The sequence below is a fragment of the Podarcis erhardii genome (assembly GCF_964252035.2).
Source record: "Podarcis erhardii genome assembly, chromosome: 12".
NCBI lineage: Eukaryota > Metazoa > Chordata > Lepidosauria > Squamata > Lacertidae > Podarcis > Podarcis erhardii.
In genome coordinates, this window is record NC_138513.1 from 262,651 (window position 1) to 279,154 (window position 16,504).

The 16,504-nt window shown below is 47.9% G+C and overlaps 2 protein-coding genes across 2 annotated transcripts; both read left to right on the forward strand.

The window, feature by feature from the left end:
* Positions 1-9,081, forward strand: LOC309326060 (lysozyme C, milk isozyme-like). Its single transcript, XM_081834595.1, has 4 exons — positions 1-185; positions 3,766-3,927; positions 7,368-7,446; positions 8,742-9,081. Exons 1-4 carry the CDS (start codon positions 50-52, stop codon positions 8,806-8,808), a joined length of 444 nt encoding a protein of 147 aa, XP_081690721.1. The 5' UTR covers positions 1-49; the 3' UTR covers positions 8,809-9,081.
* A 5,262-nt stretch (positions 9,082-14,343) lies between these two features.
* Positions 14,344-15,843, forward strand: MRPS12 (mitochondrial ribosomal protein S12). The gene is made up of 2 exons (XM_081834593.1): positions 14,344-14,428; positions 15,124-15,843. The coding sequence occupies exons 1-2, from the start codon at positions 14,380-14,382 to the stop codon at positions 15,522-15,524; spliced, it is 450 nt and encodes a 149-aa protein (XP_081690719.1). The 5' UTR covers positions 14,344-14,379; the 3' UTR covers positions 15,525-15,843.
* Positions 15,844-16,504: the final 661 nt, after the last annotated feature.

The window sequence follows — 16,504 nt, forward strand, 5'->3', positions numbered from 1 at the left end:
ACTGAGGATCCCCGAGAATCAAAGCATCACTCTCCAGGGAATTGCAGAGATGAAGGTTCTGGTCCTCACGCTCTTCTGCCTCCTCCTTGCAGAGAATGAAGCCAAAAGGTTTGATAGATGTGAACTGGCTAAGCGTATGAAACAGAAAGGGATGGATGGCTATCATGGCACCAGCCTGGCTGACTGTGAGTTTGCTCTTCCTTCCGCTTCATCTTTGCAATTTCTGGTGTTTTAAGGGCAAAGCTGAAATGGGGACTTCTTTTCGGGAAAAGGTTTACACACCCTGCTGCCCATCAAAATGTCCCAACTTTCATTTGTTGTTTGTGCAAATTTCTATTTAAGGCTGATACGGAAGGGGGGGCCATGTCTTCTTCACCTTCTTCTTCGCCACAATATATCAATTTATTTCCAATTGTCAATGTCAAAAGGGACTAAAATCTATAAAATTCATAGAAAATCAACGTGCCAGTTTGCTCAATTTCTCTAGGACTCCATCACACCTCCCCTGTCCAGCATAATCCCTCAAGCAAGGTGTTAAGACCCTAATCCTGTCAAATCGCTCTGATCAGCCATTCCTCCAGGCAATGTCAGGTGGCAGACTATGCATATTTGGAGTTACAGATAGGTAGCCGTGTTGGTCTGCCATGGTCAAAACAAAATAAAAAAATTCCTTCCAGTAGCACCTTAAAGACCAACTGAGTTAGTTCTAGGTATGAGCTTTCGTGTGCATGCACACTTCTTCAGATACACTGAAACAGAAGTCACCGGACCTTTCTATATAGTGAGAAGGTGGGGAGGGGTATTAATATTTACAACAAAATCTAAACCATGCCGAAAGGAGAGCCATAGATAATCTCAGAAACAACCCAGACATTATAATTAAAGAAGCGGACAAAGGTGGAGCGGTCGTCATCATGAACAAAACTGACTACATTCAGGAGGCTCACAGACAACTTTCCAATACCGCCTTTTACATAAAATTGGACTCAGACCCCACACAAGAATACAAAAAAGAACTGAACAAGATTGTTAAGGAGCTACCCCCACACATCCAAGAACAGATCCTCACAAACACACCAACAGAACCTCGACCAGGAACTTTCTATCTTCTACCTAAAATACACAAACCAGGAAATCCAGGACGCCCCATCATTTCAGGTATTGGCACTATTACAGTGGGTGTCTCCGGTTATATGGACTCTGTTCTGAAACCATATGCCATCAGTGCTCCCAGCTATGTACGTGACACCACAGATTTTCTGAGGAAAATACAATCTTTAAATAATCTTCCCAACAATACTATACTAGCTACTATGGATGTGGAATCTCTGTATACCAACATCCCACACAATGATGGTTTACAAGCTATAAGGAATACCATTTCAGATAAAACCACAGCGGACTTTGCTACCAAACTCTGCCAATTTGTCCTTACCCACAACAACTTCAAATTCGGTGATGACCTGTTCCTTCAGATCAGCGGCACAGCAATGGGCACCCGCATGGCCCCACAGTATGCCAACATCTTCATGGCGGATTTAGAACAACGTTTCCTAAACTCCTACCCACTCAAACCTCTCTTGTACCTGCGATACATTGATGATATTTTTATCATCTGGACACATGGTCAACAGACCCTGGACACCTTCCACCAGAAATTCAATGATTTTCACCCCACCATCAACCTAACAATGAATCAATCTATGCAAGAAATACATTTTTTGGACACTACTATAAAAATACAGGATGGGCGCATAGACACCACCTTATACCGTAAACCAACTGACCGACAAACATATCTACATGCCTCTAGCTACCATCCCAAACATACCAAACAGTCCATTGTATATAGCCAGGCACTACGTTACAGCCGCATCTGCTCCAATTCTACAGACAGAGACTCTCACCTAAGAGATCTACAGCAAACCTTTTTAGAACTAAAATACCCAGCAGATGAAGTTAGACAACAGATCAACAGAGCCAGACTGATACCCAGAGAGAACTTGCTGCAAGACAGACCCAAAAAAGAAAATAACAGAACACCTCTAGTCATCACATACAGCCCCCAAGTTAAAACAGTACAACGCATCATCAGAGATCTACAACCTCTCCTGGACAATGACAGTTCTCTTTCTCAAGCTCTGGGAGGAAGACCTTTCATTGCCTACAGACAGCCACCCAGTCTTAAACAACTCCTAACCCACAATAATACTACAACCAGACCTAACACGGACACTGGCACCAGAGCCTGCAATAAACCCAGATGCCAACTTTGCTGCCACATACACCCGGACAACACCATTACTGGCCCCAACAACATCACACATACCATCTCGGGACTATTTAATTGCTCATCGTCTAACATTGTGTATGCCATAAAATGCCAACAGTGTCCTTCAGCTCTCTATATTGGACAAACAGGCCAGACCTTACGCCAAAGAATAAACGGACATAAATCCGACATCAGGAACCACAAGACAGAAAAACCAGTAGGAGAACACTTCAATCTCCCAGGACATTCTATACAAGATCTCAAAGTAGCTGTTCTATTACAAAGGAATTTCAGAAATAGACTGGAAAGAGAAGCTGCTGAATTGCAACTTATCACCAAACTTAAAACTATGGAGAGACCTGGTTTGAACAAAGACATTGGATTCTTATCTCATTATACATGACAAAGCCATTTTTCACCTTCTCACCCCTTGCTTTTTCCTGTTAGACCTATTGCAGTCGTTAAGAGTCGTCAACAGGCTCATCGCAGCTATCTGCCAATCACCCATTCCCACCACCCTTCTGAGTAATACCCCTCCCCACCTTCTCACTATATAGAAAGGTCCGGTGACTTCTGTTTCAGTGTATCTGAAGAAGTGTGCATGCACACGAAAGCTCATACCTAGAACTAACTCAGTTGGTCTTTAAGGTGCTACTGGAAGGAATTTTTTTATGCATATTTGGGACCATTGTTTTCTCATCCCCAGGAAGTGTTTGTTTATCTGTGCATATCTCCAGCTCTGCATATTCCCCCCTCCCTCCTCCATATGTTAATCCGGTGTAACCCAACCTCTCCTTAATGTATTCATGATGTAATCTGTGTAACCCAACCTTTCCTTAATGTTCCAGTTACAGATAGGTAGCCGTGTTGGTCTGCCATAGTCAAAACAAAACAAATTCCTTCCAGTAGCACCTTAAAGACCAACTAAGTCAGTTCTTGGTATGAGCTTTCGTGTGCATGCACACTTCTTCAGATACACTTCAGATAGAGTGTATCTGAAGAAGTGTGCATGCACACGAAAGCTCATACCAAGAACTGACTTAGTTGGTCTTTAAGGTGTTACTGGAAGGAATTTTTCCTTAATGTATTCATGATGTAACTGGGATGTATTTTGCACTGTATTCTGGGACATGGAGGGAGTTTCAAAAGTTCATGTCACCCCTTTCTCGCTGTTCAATCTGGTCTTGAACCTGTTGCGCAACAAACTTGGATCTTCTGTAGTTTGCTCCTGTGCCCGGCTGAGCTCATTTTCTTCCGCAGGGACCCCGGACACTTAGTCCGACGAGCTGTGTGGCAGAGTAGCCCCGCACCCAGATTTTAGCCATAACAAAGGCCATGGGGGGGGGGGGTAGACGTTACAGGCAGCTTCCATAGTGAACATTGAAAGAAAGTTTTTGAATTATTCTGTTTCAAAATGCTGCAACTTTGACCAAAAAAGTGCACACCGAGCGTATACCCAAATTGTAGCCTTTTTCTTGTCCACTTTGTTCCAGGGGTCTGTACTGCTTTTTATGAAAGCAGATTTGACACCAGTGCCGTTGGGCCACCAGACTCCAATGGCAATCGTGACTATGGAATCTTTCAGATAAGCAGCCGCTGGTGGTGCGACAATGGACATCGCCCAACAGCCAACGGGTGTGAAACCTCCTGCAATGGTAAGCAACTTGATACTGCAGGGAATGCTAGCTTACACTTCTTTAATTCCGTTCACATTTGAAGGTGAATCTACCTAATTTGCAATTTCTGAAATAATACACGGACAAACACACTGTACATTCTTCAAAACTTACACTTCTAATCTTGCAATGCCCTTCTCAAGCCAACTGCATTGGGCACAGTATGCCTACAAATAGATATATTTACAAAAATTACATACAAAAGTACGATTACAAAAAAATGCATACAAAGCTGTCATTCAGGAGAATTTCACACTAAAAAACTGCTGAATTTACATGAAGACTTTTAAAAAAAAGAAATCCCCAACCTACCTCCCTCCACCCCCAGGTGTCTCTCTCCAGCTCTCAGGACTGGCCTTAGTCAGTGGTCCCCAATGTTTTTGGTATGGTGACCCACAAATCCAAATTTGCAAGACATGGTGACTACAGATTTATTGTCAAATGAATTTTGGACCTTAGGACTTCCATAAATGGCTGGTACCATTATCTTAATAAGTTTTAAAATGTGTCTCCCACACTTCTCTCTTCCTGTGCCCCCATCTTTGTTGAATTTGTGATGAACTTTTAATGACAGAGTTAATAATAAAAATTAAAACCACATAATGAAATTCAAAATGTTTCACATAGTATAGGTTCCATTTATTTGTTTGAGTTAAAGCCATTGGGGTGAGGGAAAATTGCAGCGAGTACAGTCATTGCTGCTTTCCTCGCCCTCCCCCCAACTTCATGTTTACCATGGAAAGCCAGCTGTTTGTCCTGTCTGTGCCACTAAATATTGTTTTTACATGCAAACATACACACTGGCACTGCTGTTGTTGAATAACACCAGGGAGTACTCCTTGTACCAGGAAAATCTATACAAGGTAGCCAGACGATACTATTGCATACACACAGAGCACACACCTCATCATCATCTTCATCATCATCATTATTTATTTATACCCCGCCCATCTGGCTGGGTTTCCTCAGCCACTCTGGGCAGCTTCCAACAAAAGAGTTAAAATACATTAAAACATTAAAAGCTTCCCTAAACAGGGCTGCCTTCAGATGTCTTCTAAAAGCCTGGTAGTTGTTCTCTTTGACATCTGGTGGGAGGGCGTTCTACAGGGCAGGGGCCACCACCGAGAAGGCCCTCTGCCCTGTTCCCTGTAGCTTCGCTTCTCACAGTGAGGGAACCTCCAGAAGGCCCTCGGCGCTGGACCTCAGTGTCCGGGCAGAACAATGGGGTGGAGACGCTCCTTCAGGTCTATTGGACCGAGGCCGTTTTGGGCTTTAAAGGTCAGCACCAACACTTTGAAATGTGCTTGGAAACGTACTGACACATACAGACCACAGACATACAGGCAAGTTTTGTGTCTCTTGCTTCACCTTATACTGCACAGATATACAATCACTCAGATAAGCCTCTCTCTCTCTGCTCAGGCGCTTGTCTTCCTCTCTCTCATGCACCACACGTGCAAGCGTGCATCCCTCTGCCCTCACCAGCAGCGTAGTGAGGGTTGCCGCCCCCTCCCTGGTTGGGGCGGGGGCCAGGGGGTGGCACGCAGAGCCCCCAGAGGGTGGACAGAGCCCGCCCCCAGCAGGCTCTTTGACTGCTGCGTCCATCCACCTGCCCACCAGACCAGCCTGCCTGTCATGGGTATCTTCTTCTTCTTCTTCTTCTTCTTCTTCTTCTTCTTCTTCTTCTTCTTCTTCTTCTTCTTTCACTTCTTCTTCTTCTTCTTCTGTGGCAATCACTCGTAGCCGAGTTAGATTGTCCACCATAAACATGGTTTTAACAGTGAATTGTAGAGGCCAATTCTGGATCCACACGTCCTTCCACAGGGGGGACATTGGTTTCTGGGCAGGAGATGATCATGGTGAGGATTGGCCAAGTGTGCCTTCCTCTTAGCACGTTTCTCCCTTGTGTCCTGAGTTCGAGTGTCTTCAAAGCCCAGGACACCTTTGGTCAAGGCTGGTCTCCAGTTGAAGCGCTCACAGGCCAGTGTTTCCCGATTGTTGCCTGCCGCTGTGCCTCAGCTGCCAGGGCTCGGTGCCTGTCGTGGGGATACCTGATTGCACACCCTCAAAAATGTGTGCTGGGGCAATGACCCCTCTGGCTCCTCCACGCTACACCTCAGCCCCTCTCACACACAGACACACACTGCCCTCTTCCCTTCTGACCACACATACCTGTAACCCCTTTTTCTCACTTGCACAAAACAACATGTAAATCTGTCCCTCCCTTCTTCCATCACACACACATCACAAATACATCTCTCCCACCTCCCTCACACAACTTGCACATCTCTCTCACATTACTTGAGCGCTAATATCCCTATTCTAAAAAGCATCTTCATAGGGCTAAAGAACCACCTGCCAGCAGCGCCACCTAGTGGGCAGCGACACCCCTTGCCATCCGAGGAGACCTCTGCCTCTCCTTTACTTCTCCAACCCTTTTAAAACAAAACATCCCAGCACAAGGCAAAGGAGGCACCTGCTTGTGGCTGATGGATAGCAGAATCCTGAATGTGCCGGGGCAGCCCTGCTGCTCCTCCCCATCCCACCCCTTCCATTTAGTCTTACTTACCATGGGACAAACAAGGCAGTCACTGCTTGCTGGCAGGCAGCAGCAGCAGCCGGAGCGTGCAGGGATCACCCTACATCTCCTTCCTTCCTTTCATTTTATTTCAAGTAATCTGGAGGCAGGCAGCTGTGTGAAGAAAGGTCCTAGCACTCCTTACCAAAGTATTCCAACTGAAGAACTCGACCCACTTCAGCTGGTTTGGCTGCCCACTTGCAGGTCGGGACCCACAGGCTGGGAAACATGGCCCTAGGCCATGACCTTGATGTTTGATGCCTGCTTGAATCTAAGGCTCTGGCTCTGGGAGAAGGCAGACCCCCTTTGGGGTGTTGACGCTGTGAACCCCTTCATGGCAGGCCCAGGTGTAGGTATGTGTAAGTAAACCATATAATATTGGTCAAGCTAGCCCCCTCCAAGGATGCAGGTCTGGGGGTGGGGTGCAAAATTGTGCCTCTCCACTCTGGTTCAGAGTGGCTTGCATCCCACCAGGCCATCAGCGTGTTCCCCAGACCACTGGGCAATACAGCTCCTTACCCAGGGTTCGAGGGACAAGGAGGGTGTTGACGCAGGGCCAAAGAGGAGGCAGCCATGGGCATAGCCATGAGGGGGCAGGGAGGCAGAAAGAAAGACTGAACTAACTGACCAATCACGTCCAAAAAATGGAACTGCTGTGTCCTTGACCTCTGACATTTGACCTCTAACCGTCTAATTCAGGCTTAGAGTTGGGTGGACCTCTAGGAAAAGGCATTCCACAGTTCAGAGGCAGCCTCTGCAACCTTGGGGGTGTTTGTATTCTGGGGTTTGCATTTTAGGAATCCCCAGTAACCTCCTTTGCTTTCTGACAAATCTTTGCCAGCGTTCTTAAATGATGACATCACAGATGATATTAACTGTGCCAAGAGGATTGTCCGTGACCCCCAAGGGATGAAAGCTTGGTAAGTGCTAATATCTCAGTGCTTGGAACATTCAATACCAGCCAAGTTTACACATAACTGTGAAGAGGAAGGTGGTTTCACTTGACTGTTGTATAGCTGGCAGCTAAAGATCCTTCCCCAATAGGCACCGACAAAGGCCAAAGATGCTTCCTTACATGTACAGCCAGTAGTACCCTCACTGCTGGGGACCCTGCTGCCCTTCTCCACTTCCTCTGAGTAACTGGCAGCATCACACAGTGCTGGGAAGCCAGGAAAAGACCGCAACCCCCCCCCCCCCGCATCACAAAGCCAGCCACCACTGTGTGCAGCAAACACTTGGGAGCTGTCTTGGTGGGGATTTAAGGAAATGATTTGGCAACTGAGCCAATGTGGAGTAGTGGTAAGAGAGGACCTGGGAGACCAGAGATCAAATCCTGACTCAGCCAGGAAGTTCACAGGTTGACATTGAGTCAGTCACTGTCTCACAACCCAGCCTACAGTGTTTTTCTAAGGGGAAGAACCATGTATGCCACCTTGAGCTCCTTGGAGAAAAGGTGGGGTATAAATGTAGTAATAAATAAATTGGAATGCAGGAAAGGAGGAGACAGCCTGAGTTCTGTCATGGGCTGGAGCGAAGTCCTGGGGCAGATGGTTCCCTTCCCAAGTTTGCTTGGAGGTCTTTCACAGAAGGCTATCAATGCTTAGCAGCCACAATGACTCTGTTCCACCTTCATTGTTAGGCACAATGTGCCTCTGAATGTGCTTCTCACTCACTGGATCATCACCTTGTCGTGGTGTGTGGGCTTGCACGTTCCTTATGACCCTTGGGAGCGAGGCAGTTGGGAGTATCGTACTCCCAGCAGGGTCCCCCCAGGCAGTAGGGTCAAAGGGGAGGAGCTAGACAAAGAATGATCCAAGAAGTCCTCAGTGGCAGGACCGTGAAATCTGGAAGCCCCTAGTCATGAACCGGCACATGGGAGGTGGATACAGATTCAGTTGCTCAGACTCAAGGAATGAGGCAGTTGAGCAGCTTGACAGCTGTATCCATGACTGAGCAGTAAAGTTCCATGGGATGGGATGGGAAGCAAAATTTTGCTAGAAGGGCACCATGGGCTGTTAATAGGTAGACTTCCTGTTGACCGCTTAAACTGATCATCAGCATGAACAGAAAGAATGACCCTGCAGCTGACCCAAATGCCTCACTTGGAAATGTTGTGGAGCTTTTAAAGAAGATCCACCTCACTTGTAGTTAGTTATACAAGCAACAGTCACGTGGCTTCCCTTGCTTCATTTTTTGCTCTCATTCTGACTTTTAGGGTTGCTTGGAGGGAACATTGCAAAGGAAAAGATCTCTCTGAGTGGACAAAAGATTGCAATCTCTGAGTTCTATGGTCCTGAATGAATTCCAGCATTTCTCTTGAGATCCCCTTTGATGAAACATCTACCTACTGCCATATAATCAAAATCCAGCTGCTTCTTTCTGGGCTAGCATTTGCATGTTGTGCCCCACCCCATGGTGGAGGGAAATGGCCCTCTTTCTATATGAATGAGGGAAAGTGGTTATTATTTTTAATGTGTCTGGGGTGGTGAGTCATCTTGCTTTGGATTGAGAGCTTCTCTGCTTGAAAATCTTCAATAAACTGAACATAAACAAAACTCTTTTCTTGCTTGGTTGGTAAATAGAAACAACAGAATTAGGTTAAGCATCATCGTCTCATCATAATTTGCAGGGAGGTGCAGAGGCGTATCTAGGTCCCTTGCACCCCAACAAGGAGCTGTATGGGCACACACACCCCAGAAAAATCACTTCTCGCACATGTGATCTTGCTGCGACAGCAGCAACGCACTGCCACACACATACACATCATAATCTCCCGCAGTCTACCTTCATGCTTCCTTGCCATCTCTCCCACCACTCAGCTCCCAGCTCTTGTCTAAACTCATGACCTTATACAGATAACTAGTGACAGATTTCTGGGGTGACTTACAAATGTCAAATGGATTGGAAAATGGGCCTCAAGTTTGCAGTCAGTTTAAAATTGGAACACATCCTAGAATATTCCCATTATTTCCTGACTGACTTTCTCCTGCTTATTACTTCTGGTACATCTTATTATGAAGTTTTCCAGGCATTCTATTATCCCTTCAAATGGCCAGGCCTGCCTCGATTTGGACTGGGTCTGCAGTGCTGAGGAAGAGGCTGTGCCTAACCCTTTCTCCCCACATCAGGTGCAACTGCCTTCCTGAAGATGTCAGCTGAGGGGGAAACTCCAACGTCAGGTGTGGCACCACATGATAGCTATATCAAGCAACACACGTCTCTCCTCTTAAGTGCAGGGGCACTGCTGGGTTTAAGCAGGGTTGGGCATTGGGGGTCAGGGGCATGATGGATGAGGCCATACATTTCCCACTGCAGTCAAAATAAATGTCTGCCCACGTACTGCAGCAAAATAGTAGTCTGGCTACGAACAGAATTGCTGTGCTTGGACGGAGAATGACACGTCAGACGTGAAACCTAAAACTGGGTGTAAGTAGGAGCCCAGGGCCCTTCTGACCCCATGTCTTTCTGCTTGAGCTTTAAAAATGGGGATGTTCCAGCTTTGCAAACAGTTTTTGGAAATATTCCTTATTTCCCCAACGGCTCAACAGAATTGAACCTTGTTCTGGTGGTATGGATTTATTCAGTTGGGGTGGTGCACATCTCTTTGTTTTGTTAATGGAGAAATCCGAGGGCTCCCTTGGACAAAAAAACAAGGACACCAGCCAGGAATACCAGAGCAAAACAGCAGCTAGTAGGCTTGGTCTTGATTGAAGACTGTCACGACAGGACTCCCACCTGCCACCAGGTGAAACAAAATGGAAGCCCAGAACAAAAGAAGACCCCAACTTTTATTACAGATAGGTAGCCGTGTTGGTCTGCCATGGTCAAAACAAAATAAAAAAATTCCTTCCAGTAGCACCTTAAAGACCAACTGAGTTAGTTCTAGGTGTGAGCTTTCGTGTGCATGCACACTTCTTCAGATACACTGAAACAGAAGTCACCGGACCTTTCTATATAGTGAGAAGGTGGGGAGGGGTAAGGTCCGGTGACTTCTGTTTCAGTGTATCTGAAGAAGTGTGCATGCACACGAAAGCTCATACCTAGAACTAACTCAGTTGGTCTTTAAGGTGCTACTGGAAGGAATTTTTCCAACTTTTATTAGTTACTAATCCTCCAAGCTACACCCCTAGAACTACATCACAACCACATCTTGACTACATCATTGACACATCACAAAAAGGAGGGGTTGAGGGAGGAGTTGTGGCGGTAAGTATCTTGTATCTGAGTATCTTGTCCCCTGGCTGGTTCCTCCCCCCCCCCCGAGTCATTTCCAGAGGACAAAGGGGAGTTGGCAGTTTCCTGCCCCCAGAGGGAAGATCTGATTATTGTCCTTTGTTCCAGTCCATGTTGAATCCACTCCCATATGGAAGTCCTTTGTGACTTTGATGGTCTTCTGTCTGGGACCATCAAGGTTGTCATACCGACTGGGTAGGGCTCCTGACTAGGTGTTGGTACGCTTAAGGGATTATGACCATCCTGTATCCAGTAGCCACCTTTGCAATCTTATCTCCGAAGGGGGAAACTGTTGCAGGAAAACCCCCCCCCCCATCATTCAGTTTGTACACACACTCACACACAACATACGCGACGTTTCTGTTATAAAGTCATAGTAAATCAACCGTACGTTGGATTTACACCAGTCCACATTTATTTTGCTCCATGAAGGAAGGACTATCAAAAGGGGATGGTTTGATACAGGACAGCCATAATACAGGATGGTCTACAGCTATTTACTCTGGTTGGTGGCTGGACTCCTTCCTTTATTTCGCAGGGACCCGTGGGCTCTGCCCAACGAGCTGGGTGACTGAGCAGCCTCACATCTAGATTTTTCCATAACAGGACCAAGTATTGGACACTAGAGAGATGAGCCATTGGCGTAGCTGCCTTGCCAATACGCTTGTTTGGCTCAGCGTCAATGAAGAAGAAGAAGAAGAGTTTGGATTTGATATCCCGCCTTTCACTCCCTTTAAGGAGTCTCAAAGCGGCTAACATTCTCCTTTCCCTTCCTCCCCCACAACAAACACTCTGTGAGGTGAGTGGGGCTGAGAGACCTCAAGGAAGTGTGACTGGCCCAAGGTCACCCAGCAGCTGCATGTGGAGGAGCGGGGAAGCGAACCCGGTTCCCCAGATTAGGAGACTACCGCTCTTAACCACTACACCACACTGGCTCCAATGGAGTGGTTGCTTCTAATGGTGGAGCCCAGGTAGACAACATCATCTTCCACCTCATGCATAGAATTGTAGTGTTGGAAGGCATTCCAAGGGTCACCTAGTCCAACCCACAGTGATGCAGGAATGATGCGTCGAGTGATGGACATATCCTGACCCAGAATGATGGCCTTCGCTGCTCTGCTGGTGAGGCCAAACTCTCTGCAGACTTGAGCAAAACAGTGAGTGAGTCTCTGCGGAGCTTCCTCAGAGTGAGCTGTCAAGGCTGCATCATCCTGTTGGGATACTGCCAGGGAGACAAAGTCCATCATGGCCCCCAAGCCACCTCCGGACGTCCATCGATCTCCGTTTGACAACGCAGTATCATTCAATTAGCGACACGAGCTCCAGAAATAGCCTGCCACATTCCAGAGCTCATGCACGCTCTATCAGCAGATAGTGCACAGCAAAAGATGCACGCAGGAGAGCATATTTACAAGTTTATTGAGTGTTGGTCAGAACAAAGAAAAAACATGACTGCCTGCTTCAGTGTCTCAGACACACAGAGAGAAAGCATAGACACAACAGAAACATCCTGTGAACAGGAAAAACGCAGGCTGTGACACAAACATCCTGCTCCCTTTTAAGGTGGAACGGAAAGATCCTGACACATCCAACTCTTTCAGCTCCACAATTTGATGATTCTGTGAAATATCTGAACAGCTGCCACAGGGAAGATTTAATAAAGTTAACACTTTTTAATCTCTTTGGATGGAGCTGAACTGTATCTTTTTACTCTTTCCTTCCAGTCCGTGGTGCTTTGTGGTATAAATCTTTGATTCTTCACTTTCCTTCTTTTTCTTACCTCTGCACTTTTGCTTGTGTGTTAACAAATCAATAAAATTCTTTAGAAATAAATAAAGAAGGGCAGAGGGGGCCCTGTGCTCCATGGTGGGCCCCCCTCAGCTTCACTTGCTTTTGGATACAAACTGAGTCAAGTACAGTTACAGATAGGTAGCCGTGTTGGTCTGCCATGGTCAAAACAAAATAAAAAAATTCCTTCCAGTAGCACCTTAAAGACCAACTGAGTTAGTTCTAGGTATGAGCTTTCGTGTGCATGCACACTTCTTCAGATACACTGAAACAGAAGTCACCGGACCTTTCTATATAGTGAGAAGGTGGGGAGGGGTATTACTCAGAAGGGTGGTGGGAATGGGTGATTGGCAGATAGCTGCGATGAGCCTGTTGACGACTCTTAACGACTGCAATAGGTCTAACAGGAAAAAGCAAGGGGTGAGAAGGTGAAAAATGGCTTTGTCATGTATAATGAGATAAGAATCCAATGTCTTTGTTCAAACCAGGTCTCTCTATAGTTTTAAGTTTGGTGATAAGTTGCAATTCAGCAGAATGTCCTGGACATTCTATACAAGATCTCAAAGTAGCTGTTCTATTACAAAGGAATTTCAGAAATAGACTGGAAAGAGAAGCTGCTGAATTGCAACTTATCACCAAACTTAAAACTATAGAGAGACCTGGTTTGAACAAAGACATTGGATTCTTATCTCATTATACATGACAAAGCCATTTTTCACCTTCTCACCCCTTGCTTTTTCCTGTTAGACCTATTGCAGTCGTTAAGAGTCGTCAACAGGCTCATCGCAGCTATCTGCCAATCACCCATTCCCACCACCCTTCTGAGTAATACCCCTCCCCACCTTCTCACTATATAGAAAGGTCCGGTGACTTCTGTTTCAGTGTATCTGAAGAAGTGTGCATGCACACGAAAGCTCATACCTAGAACTAACTCAGTTGGTCTTTAAGGTGCTACTGGAAGGAATTTTTTTATTTTGTTTTGAGTCAAGTACATACATTTTTAAATACTTTGGTTGCTACATTCTTCAAAACTACATTTTGGATACATTCAGAAAAGTACAGCACAACATTTCAGTAAAAACATTTCAGTAAAGATACATTCACGATTACATTTTGTAAGGAAATACAAAGATACACTTTTGGGAGAAGGAGATCCATCTCAGGAAGGGCAACTCAGCAAGTAGATTCAGACACAGCAAAAGGCACATTCAAGCACATTCCCCTAAACAGGAAAAGGTGCGTTCTTCAAGGCACCGTTGATTCCTCTTGTGGGGCTTTGAGGGCAGCATGCTATCCTTCTGACATTAGTAGGCTCATCTCCCTTTCTTCCCCTCTCTGCCCAAATGAGCGCCCGGCCAAGGAGAGGCCGCTCTAGGGCGGAACCGCTCTACGGCCCAGAAATAAGATCCCGCCTTGGACTCTATGGTCACTTTCGGCACTACAGAGCCGGAGGCGCTTTGCGGCCCAGAGAGGCGTCACAGGCCGGGCCATGCGGGGCGGGGCCTCTGTCGTTGACACCGGAAGTTCTCCCTCCGGCAATCTTTTCCTTCCTTTTCAGGCTTCGTCCCGCCCTTGCGGCCAATCAACGTAGAGCAGCTCGACTCCTCCCCGGGGCGTCTCGCCCCGTCGCCCAATCGGAAGAGGAGCCGCTTGAGGGGCGGCGCCCTTGGCCAGTCGGGAGAAGGCCGCGCCAGGCTGCCGCCTCTCCCCGCTCAGCCACGAAAGCGGCCCTCGAAACCGGTCAGGGCTGGCGCCGGGCCACGCCCCGGAAGTCCGGGCTCGCACGTGACCCGGGACCATCGAGTTGGAGAGAGCGGCTGCCCGGGCGCAGGATGGCTCCGGCGGGGCTGCTGCGGGCGCTGGCGGCTCCTCTGCGCTGGGGTGGGTGGCCTCGCGGGCGGGAAGCGGGAAGCGGGAAGCGGGAAGCGGGAGAGCCGCGGGCTCCCGGAGGGACCTCAGCCCCCCCCCCCGGGCCGGGCCGGGCCGGGCGCCTCTCGGATCAGGCTCGGCCCCCGAGGGGAGCCTTGCTGGACCAGGACAAAGGGCCCCATCCAGTCCCGCATCCGGGCCCAACTGGTGGGGCCCATGAGGCAAAACCAGGGTGCAGGATCGGAGCACAAGAGCAGCGCTGCTTCGGCTTGGGGGTCCCAGAAGCTGGTATTGGGAAGCAGTGCTGCTTCTGACCGTGGAGTCTGCAGCGCGCAGCCATCCTCCAGAGCCCTCCTCTCCGCCTCTGTGGATTTGTCTTCAGGTGGTGGCCCTCACGGCTTCCTGTGGGAGCAAGTTCCACACTTGAACTGCCCTGCGTCCCAAAAGTCTCCCTTTTATCTGTCCTGAATCTTCTAATATTTCGCTTCATCGCATGTCCATGAGTTCCTAAGGAGAAAGAGAGACGCTTTTCTCCACCCACTCTCTCCATGCCGGACTTAACTTTATCAACTTCGACCATGTTGCCTCTAACTCACCTAAGCCAAGAGGCTCCAATTGCCACAACCTTTCTTCCGGGGGGGGGGGGTCTCCATCCCCTTGATCATTTGGGTGGCCCTTTCCTGACCCTTGTATTTTTCTTTTGCCAGGAGCAGCTGCCCTCCCTCACAGCTTCATTCCACCACCCTGGCCGGTGCTGCCACCCCCGAGCTGCCCTATGGCCACCCTCAACCAGATGCACCGCAAAGGCCGCCCCAAGCTGCCTCCGCCAAAGCCCGGTCCCACCGGTGGCTGCCCCCAGCTCAAAGGGGTGGTGCTGAAGACCATGATCCGAAAGCCCAAGAAGCCCAACTCGGCCAACCGCAAGTGTGCCCGTGTGCGGCTCAGCAACGGCAAGGAGGCCATCTGCTTCATCCCGGGCGAAGGGCACAACCTGCAGGAGCACAGCATCGTCCTGGTGGAGGGCGGGAGGACGCAGGACCTGCCAGGGGTCAAGCTCAAGGTCGTGCGGGGAAAGTATGACTGTGCCCATGTACAGAAGAAGAAGTGAGCCCAGACTGGGCCAGGCATGGAGCCAACTGGGCCTGCGCTTTCACACGCAGCTTCCAGAAGCCTCTAGGGCTGTGCATTGCAGTGAAGGAGGCAGAGCAAAGGATCTTTCTCTGGGAGAAAACTTCCATTCCTGGAGACTTGGCTTGGAGGGTGCCTGGAACTCTTCCAGCTGGAATTTTTCAAGGCAATTGGCTGCCTCTTTCTTCTTATATGTATAGATGGCAGATGCAGCATGCCAAGAGAATGAGGAGTACTCCAAGGCATGGTGTGGGGGAGAGGGAAGGTTTTGTGTTCCTAAATAAAGAGTGCCATGATAACTTCCCTGCCTCCGTCTTTTGGAGAGGTGGATTCAAAGCCGCGTGCTCCTCTTACGAGTGCTACATTGCAGGGGGTTGGACTAGATGCTGCCTTGGGTTCCTTCCAGCTCTGCAATTCTACACTCACGCTTGCCCTGGCCTGTTTCATACTCAGTCTCTCCTGTAGTTTCCCCAAATATTCTTTGATCTTATGACTGTCGGGGACATTCCCAGATATCTTTATTTGGTTGGAATTATTTTTTGGAAGGAAACTAGATCAGCACAGTTCAGCATAGCTTCCCGTTGATCTTTTGCTCCTTTGCAGTGGCAACTCGGGGGAAGGTCAGAGGCTTCCTGAAGTGGTGTGAAGTCTACCTTGGTTTCCTTTCTTTTAGAAGCAGGTCACAGCTACATGTCTCTCTCCACCACGACAGCAGATGCAAGCTGCCTTCATATTCTGTGACTGTGTGTGTCAATAAGGGAAAACACACCAAACCATTAATCTCTTCCTTCATTTCCTTTCTCCCTTCTTTGCTGTCAGCAACATACAATTATGAGACAAAACACAGAATAGGGATTGAAAACTGGACAATGTTAGTAAAATCCTTTATTCTCTTAACATCAGTCTTGCTGGATTCCAGACTGTCCATACTTATCATTTGATATGGGTGCTCCTAAGAGA